The sequence below is a fragment of the Acanthisitta chloris genome, unplaced genomic scaffold (genome assembly GCF_000695815.1).
Source record: "Acanthisitta chloris isolate BGI_N310 unplaced genomic scaffold, ASM69581v1 scaffold14279, whole genome shotgun sequence".
NCBI classification, from domain to species: Eukaryota; Metazoa; Chordata; class Aves; order Passeriformes; family Acanthisittidae; genus Acanthisitta; species Acanthisitta chloris.
Window position 1 is genome coordinate 10,775 of NW_008689898.1, and position 8,885 is coordinate 19,659.

Below are 8,885 nucleotides of genomic sequence, written 5' to 3' on the forward strand. Positions count from 1 at the left end.
TTCTATTTTAAGACTTTCATGCTTACAAGAATGAAAATTAAATTATCTAAAGAAACAGTATTGTCACTGATCAGAGCATGGTTGGCATTGCATTTATACTTGCCAGCCCTCAGTGAGCTGGGAGAAGAGGAACATTTCTTAAATTTGATTTCTAATGAGGGGCCAGGACGGCCCAAAACATTCTGGTGATATCTACCGAGTGAGACAAATTAATGGGAAAGTTTGACTATACTCAACCTAGCAGACAGCCCAGGGTTGGGGCACATTCTCTGGCTCTAAACTCAGTCAGGATGGCTTGGTCTGAGATGTAATATTAAATCCTGACTCCATAACAGGGTGCCCACCTCTGAGCTGCCCACAGGAACAGGTTTGTGACCCTGCTCATTTCCAAACCACAGCTGAGATATGTTTGGGCAACCCTTCTCAAAACCAACCTCACAGACAATTTAATGGTATTGGTATTAAACAGCCCAGGCTCTACCACTGTGTAATTTATTGGTAGTCTTCCTTTGTTTAGAGGCTGAGCACAGCATCTCCCTCATATATCTCAGCATGTCCCAGTTCAGTGACACAGTAAATATAAAACCAGCAAAGTCCACTCTGCATGCTGCAGGGACTCCAGTGCATAGGACAGGAGAGTCTGGGCATGGAGGCATAACCCCAGCTGACAAATATCTAGGAAGAGTGCGAAACTGGAACTGGAAAAGGTAAGTTTGGTTATTTGTCCTGCTATTTAGATTCAGTTTTAATTTTCTCCTTTGTCATATGGCCTTTGTCATACACAGAATGGGCTCTTCCACAGCCAGCACCAAATGTGTTCGTAGCACACTTGCAGGGCACATACTCCAACATCTTAAGATCTTGATCCTGCAAGTCATTCTTACAAGTGAAGCAAAAAAAGCAAGAGACTAGTGTTTAGGCAGAAGGATGAGGAGGACCAAGAAAAGTGTAGAGAAGAAGTCTTCCTACCTTCTCCTTCACAGGATTCTCAACAAAATTAAAATCAAGCTCAAACTCTGCAATAGTGAAACAGGTTGAGGTCAGGGTGAGGTAGGGTTAAACCAGGACTGGAGTGTAAAAAGTCGGTGATATGGATATGTTTATGGGGCAGTTAAATTGTCTCTTAAATCACCTCACCAAAGGCAGACTATCAGATTAGACATGCCTGTACTTGAACTACTCACCTAGGCTCACTTCAGAGCCTGTGGAGACACACAGGCTCTTCCCAGGCACTGCCAGGGACCAGCACAGCTCACCTGCAAACTGTTCAAGTCCTGCAAATGCCACTTTGTCCCCACTGACTCAAAAGGAAGCTGAGGGTGAGAGCCTCAGAAATGGATGTCTACCCTGGGGACATCTCTACCCCTTCCTCCTTCACCTGCCTGGGAGCAGGCCTGTTGTGACTGCAGGAACAATCCAACCTGTATTCCCTGCTCTGAACCTTCCATGTGTGGAGGACTTGCTGGATCAGCCCCAAAGCACTATGTAAAATGGCTGTAATGTGTATATTTATATGAATCATATACATTAACTACATAATAGTCACCCATGCTCTCCATCCCACATGCACTTTGCTTATGCATAGGACACAAAGGCTGAGTGCATTCACTATGAATCATGCAATAAGACTACATCCCTCAGGCAAACTCTCTCTAAAACGACCATGTGCATATATTCCCATGGTTTCCACTACAATATTATTTAATTAAGAATATTAATCTGCTGGGCCACCAACTTTCACTGTCATCTGGGGAAGTCTGAGCAGACAGACATTTTAATAAAATATGGGGAATGCTGCTCTTTTTATGACTGAGTTCTGCAATAAGGTAATGCAATTTCATGGCCTCATGAGCTTATTTTTTATTTGTTCTTGATGAGACCAGAGAGATCATTGGTTCAAAAGCTGCATGAGTGATGCCAGACAGTATTTTTTTGCTTTGCTCTTCAACTAATGCTGTTGAATACTTCCCAAATACATGTGGCACATGATTAATTAGTTGTATGACACTGCAAATACAGCACTGATCCCCATTTGGAGAATACAAGTTGAATACTTGCAGTTTGACAGCCACAGACACACATTTGCACGTGCCTGCAGCATGCATGCATGTAAACATGTCAGTTGTGCAAAGAAATCAGTCTAGACACTGACATGACCAGTTTAGCTGCATTACACCAGCCTGCTCGAATAACTCCTCCGGGTTACAGCCTGCTGCCCTTTTCCCCTCTGCAGATGTGGAACTTCATGCACTGCTATGGCAGATTCCCATCACCTCCAGTCCTACATCCCCAAACCTCTTCTGATGCTCCGCCTAATATGGGATTCAAGCACAGGTGATTTCATCACCAAGAATCATGGAATCATTAAGGTTGGAAAAGATCAATTGAGTCCAGTGGTTAACCCAGCACCACCATGATCACCTCTAAGCCATGTCCCTAAGGACTACATCCACATCTTTTGATCACTTCCAAGGATGGTGACTCCACCACTGCCCTGGACAGCCTGTTCCAATGCTTGACAAATGTTTCAGTGAAGAAATTCCTCCTAATATCCAAACTAAACCTCCCCTGGATCAACTTGAGGCCATTTCCTCTTGTTCTGTCACTTGTTACTCGGGAGAAGAGACCAACCCCTACCTTACTACAAACTCCTTTCAGGAAGTTATAGAGAGCGGTAAGGTCCTACCTGAGCTTCCTTTTCTCCAGGCTGAACAAGCCGAGCTCCCTCAGCCAGTCCTCATAGGACTTACCCTCTAGACCCTTCCCCAGCTCTGTTGTCCTTTCTCTGGACTCACTCCAGCACCTCAATGTCCTTCCTATTGTGAAAGGCCCAAAACTGAGCACAGGATTCAAGATGCCTCACCAGTGTACAGTGCAGGGGGATGATCACTGCCCTGGTCCTGCTGGCCACATTATGTCTGATACAAAGCAGGATGCCATTGGCCTTCTTGGCTACCTGGGCACACTGTCAGCTCATGTACTAATCCCCGGATGGGGGGGAACACCACTACTTCCGCCATGGGATGGGTGTGTTTCTGGTCAAGGGAGAACCATCAAAAGTTCCTCTTGAGGGTTGTCACTGACATTAAAACCAGGAGTCACTCTTCTGGAGGGCACATTGCTTTATTAGATGAAGTATTTTAAACACTTGCATGAGCATAACTTAAGAAGTTGTCCAGGCAGAGCCCTAGAGGCTTGTGGAAAGGGTGGGTGATGTGAAATTATGGCAGATAGGAAGTTCTATGCCTGTAGGTGTGACAGCCAAGGCCTAAGGGGGAAGTTTTACCCATTTGTCCTCCTGCATGATGTTAAGCAACAGGCAGTAAATATGGCATTCATTAAAATGACCTTGTATACATTTAACAGCCTTGATAATCAGTTTTCTGCCACTGTATCAGAAAGCAACTTTTTTTTTAATTCAGGGCCTTGTAAAGCTCTAATTTCTCCCTCATGCACTAGAGTTGCCTGAAGTTTTCTAAGGTTTTTAGTGCTTCTTAGCAGTCATTTTTAACCCTCTTCAAAGGTCTGTTCTCTTCTGAAAGATGTACCAAGTAACCGAATGGAGATTTGTATTTCTCTGTGTGTGAGGGATAAACTGGTTGATGTATGGTGCATCTTAAAACCTGCATATCTTTCTCTATTTAGACATACAAGGGGCTGGATCCTGGACTCCATCCCTGTGGTACTACTAGGTACAAACACTTGAGAGGAACTGCAGAGTTTGCAGCTGGGGCTGCAAAGCACCTCCTTGCATCCTGAGCATCTGAGCTGGTCTTCCAGCCTGGAGCCACCCTCTCAATAAAGAATTTCTCTAGCTCTGAATAAAGAATTTCTATTCTGAATTTCTATTTCCACCAGCAAACACTGTAACAACCTCTGGCACTTCTGGAAGATCAAAGTCCCCTTTCTCAATCTTGAATCTATCTGCAAGCAAGATCCCCATGCTGGGAAAAAGATAAGGGCATTGTGGAGGCATCAGTTGAGCCCTCGAAAGATGAAGGAAAAGCACGAAGGCAACTGGCTAGAGTACAGCAGAAAAGTTCAGTCCACGGCCACACAATGTACACAACCAGGTCTTTTAGTCATTCTGCCTGTGCCCACATGCCAGGCACTCACGTCTGAATACACACAGACAAGCAAGGGCTGCAGGGCAAGCATGTGGCATACAGCTGCCAGGTCCCAGCCGAGCCTCTCCTGCAGGTATTGCTGGGGGCACAATTGCAAAAATAACCCATTCAACAACACAGACCATCAGGAGGCTCTGACTCAAAGGGAACCTGTTTCAGGCCAAACAAAGCATTTCCTCATCATCAAGCCCATCGAGTTTTTTGACCCAAGTCAGCGTGTTGCAGAGAGCCCTCAGGAACCTGCTCCACCACCCTTCAGCCCTCAGCCCACATGGAGATCTTTGGCATCTCTGCAAAAGCAGAGTGCACTAGGGCTGCAGAGGGTTTTGCAGCTGTTTGTTTGAGAAACAAAGCTTCCCTCCTCCAAGATGAAAGAAATCAAGGAGTCTATGCTAATCAAATCCTACACGCCTTCTGGCTGCAGTTCAGCTTGTCAGGGATGCAGCTCAGTGGAGTGATCAACATTTCCAGTGCTATGAGCTTGGTGGAAGGGTAAAACATGACAGCAAGAAATTCACCTGGCTGGGAGTCAAACAGGTGTATGGCAGCAGCATCCAAGATTATAATAATATCTTGCAAACATGCAAAAAATAGATGTAATAAGACTGATACTTTGGTTTTCATTAATGAATCATAAAGGATTTCTTTACATTACACATGCTTTCTTGGCATACGCTGCTAATATTTCCACACTTGCAAGGTTGGAGTTTTAATACTGAGCCTCCCTCCCCTAAGGTTTCTCATTTTTGGCAAGATGTACAAGGTGACTGTGTGCCATGACAGGCTCTCTCTTACTTTGGGGCAATCAGATTACTTTACACAGATGGTTTTATCACTGAGACCATTAGAGATGAATTGCACAGCATGTAAATGTGCATTTGTTTGATAAAATAAAAAGAGGTCTCAGTTCCTCACTGCTGTCTTGTCTATGTTTCTAAATGTATTTCCTCTCTCCTGCTTCATTCTAAGGCATAATTTGTCCAATCTTTACCTTAAAGTGATGCAGCTTGTTTCTGATAGGCATCTTAAGTACACATTAACTAAGGGAACAGGCTTTCTTGAGCTACTGGATTGAAATGCAGGAGAATGAACCTTAGCCTTAACTATTGAAGAAATAAAGGCATCTCTCTGTCAGGATGCCTAACATGGAACACACTGCAAAAGTAAAGCACCAAAAAATAGAGCCTATCACAATTACTTTAAAACATAGAATCACAGAATAGTTTGGATTGGAAGGGACCTTAAAGACCACCTAATTCCAACACCCTGCCTCGGGCAGGGACACCTTCCATTAGACCAGGTTGCTCAAAGCCCCATCCAACCTGGCCTTCAACACTTCCAGGGATGGAACACCCACAGCTTCTCTGGGCCACCTGTGCCAGTGCCTAATTACATGCAAGTAAACATCCTCTTGTAGGGGAAACTAAAAGAGAGATAATGTATTCATAAAATCAGGTTTACAATTTAAAAATAGTCTGATTTGAAATGGACCTAGAGACATTCAAGTGAAACATGCTAAGAGCAACACAGCAGCTCTTCCACTTCAAAATAAAAGGGACTATGACCCCCACCTGCCATGCAGTAACCCTGATATCACTGAGTGAGCTTTGCTTTTGTTAAGGTTTGTCTGAGGCCACAGAGGCAGCCGCTGCCAGTCTTGTTCCTATCTGCATAATTGTTTTAGGCAAAACAGGGTCTTTACCTGAGAGGCGTCTGGGCACATCGGTAATGGCTGGAAGTCCTGTGCCTCGAGTGGAGGACAGGGGAGTTGTGGAGTGAATGGATGGTGAAGTCATCTGGCTCAAGTAGGATGGGTAAGACTGGTCATAGGACCATGGTGGGGATGACTGCGCCTGCCTGGGGTCTAAGGAAAAAGAACAAAAGAGAAAAATTTTAAAGGAGAAAAAAAAATTGGGGTATCAACAGCCTAATTGAAAGAAGTGGGATTACTGACCATACACATATCAGTGCTACAAGGAATGAGAATGTAATGAAACACAACTTGCTCCCTTTCAAGCCTTGGTCTGTGCTTTTCTGTCCCCAGAATTTTTAGGGGAAATGAACAGAACAATGAGCGGAGTTTTAAAAGATCTGTCAGCTGTGCTGCAAATCCCTGATGTCTCTCATCCAGGTCTAACAGTGTGTTATACCAAGAGTGGCCAGTCCTCAAGGATTTGGACACAGGAGCAGACAGGACAAGCTCCAGGTCTGAGCTTAGGAAGTGGACTTCATGAAATCATAGAATCATTAAGGTTGGAAAATACCTCTAAAATGATTGATTCTAATCATTAACCCAGCACTGCCAAGCCCACCACTAAACAATGTCCCTAAGCAACACATCTACAAGATTTTTGCAACATTTCCAGGGACAGTGACTCCACCACTTCCCTGGGCAGTCTGCTCCAATGACTGACCACCCGTTCAGTGAAGAAAATCTTCATAAGATCCAATCTAAATCTTCCTTGGCACAACCTAAGGCTGTTTCCTTCAGAGGTGGGGAGACTCTACAGTCAGCATTTGGCACGCCTGTCAAGCTGTTATCCAGTTCAAACATCACACAGTAATGTTTTCAGTGCTGAAAATACTAGCCAAGGAGGAAAATGTCATTAATCTTATCAGCATCTATCCAAAAATGTCACATTTGAATACTGGCCCAATTACCTACAGTCACCTCAATTACAAAATATCCAAATGGTTTGTGATAACTACCAGAGGCTAATGATGCCTTTTGATGTACTTGTGACAGCTCACTATGGAGGAAATTATTTTAAGGTAAATACAGTTTAGCCTTTGCTGAAGCACTGGTGGCTTGCACTGAGAGAGAGGGAAACCTAGTTTTACTCACTGTTGTTTGGATTTATAAAACATTTGCTCCCAGTTAGTATGTGGTGATAAAAATACTGCTGAATGCCTCATAAATTATGATTTTTATTTTTTTTACATTGATAAAAACAAAGCACTTTCAACCCCAAAGTTTGTTTTGGGCACTGCACAATAAACAGAAAGCTAGCTCTGAACTGGCTCATGGAAAGTATAGCACATCTCTCTAAATCCTGTCCAGTATTTTCAGGGAAGCACATCAGGTCCACTCAATTTGGAGAACCTGCTCTATCAGAACACTGTGCTAAGGCCCTGAATTGCAGACAGCAATATCACAGCCACATGGCATAAGCAAAGGCACTTTTTCAGGAAATACAACTTTTTTTTTTTTTTTACTTCTTTCCCTGCTCTTCCACACAGCAAAACCTTGTAGTTTCAGCTATTCCTTGTTTATTATTTCTGTTCAGATGTGATTTGTTTGAAGAGATGTCTGGAAAGCAGATACTTCCTTGAAGCAAAATAACTATATAGATACATATAAAAACCCCAACCTTCCAATTTAATTTTAAGAGGATTTTCCTGGAGTTTGCCATTTATATTAGACCTAAGTAATATAAATGGTTAACATAAACTCCTCAGAAATCCTAATGACACTTGATCATTAAATGTAATGAACTTCTTTGTTTTAACAATTTCAAGGCCAGGGTTGTATAGATTGGCTCAGATTCAAATCTGACTGACTGCTCCTTGTTACATCTGATATCGACATATTTCTCTGCCTCATTCCACTACAATAATTCACCATGCAGTGAATGGTAAATGATCTTCAACTGGGAACGGAAAGCCTAGGCTTGCAGGGAAAACAATCTTAAAATTAATGATGTGTCAGGAGCACAATCTCAAATTCAAGCTCCTTCAAACTCCAAGAGCTTTTCAATCTCTGCTTCCGAATTCAAAACAGAGTCCCTTAAAGTTTTGGATTTAGGTCACCTCCAATGCTGGAAGGAAATTATGTAGCAGCTAAAGGCTGAAAGACAAAATCACAACAGGGAATGTTTTCACAGCATTTTGATCTAAGATGGTGGATGCCTCAGGAAAGGAGCCTGGATGTTCATGCCACTCCTGGTAGTGCAATTCTCACGCCACCCTCACTACTTTGAACACACATGCTAGACTGAATTTTATACTTAACATCCTTAATACAACGACTGTGAATGCTTGTGTGGGCAGAATATGGGGTTGGATGAACCATCAGTTGACCCAAAAAACTTATCATATATTCTTTCAACATTTAGCTTAAATTTATACATGGCTTTTATACATAGGCATCCAACCTCAGAGCCATAGAACCACATTTCTTTTTAAGATATATATTTTTTATTTCAGCCCTCCATGAGTCCAATATTGTTAGATTTTAAACTGCAAAATATTTTAGAGAGAGAGAAAAAAAGAGGATGGACTCTTAGTGACGACACTGCATTGTGACTTAACTACTTCTGGTCCTGAATCAGATCTCCTACTGGACTTGGATAACACCCAACCTCCATTTGATGCAATTTCTACCTAAATTTAAGGACAATAATCATATAAGGCACATTTAGTTGGTCATTTCTTTTAAGGTGCAGGAATTCTCCAAGTGTCTCACTCACAAAATGGGGTGTTCATCTTGCCTGGAAACTTTCAACCCAGATATTGAGGTGCAAACCTGTGCCCCTTTGAAACTAGAGCGCAAGGAACTTAGCTCAAGGGAAAAGGGGATCATGTCTTCTCAGGGAACTGGAAACAATGAAGAGGAAAATCCTCAACGAAACTGGACATCAGATGATGCATCAGAGCTCAGTGACTGAGGAGGTCACAGTACCTCAGGCTAGCGGGTTACTGCAATTCCTCCACACTGAGGCATGGCTAAGGTCATGGTTGAGTCGGGGTGGGGGTGGG

The 8,885-nt window shown here is 43.0% G+C and overlaps 1 protein-coding gene across 1 annotated transcript in view; it reads right to left on the reverse strand.

The window, feature by feature from the left end:
- Positions 1-5,829: 5,829 nt before the first annotated feature.
- Positions 5,830-8,885, reverse strand: part of LOC103808808 (runt-related transcription factor 2) — a gene marked incomplete at both ends in the record, with an annotated part of 57,167 nt that continues 54,111 nt past the window's right edge. Inside the window, one exon of the mRNA XM_009081612.1 lies at positions 5,830-5,991. Within this exon, the coding sequence (XP_009079860.1) occupies positions 5,830-5,991 (162 nt within the window). The remainder of the gene's footprint in view (positions 5,992-8,885) is intronic.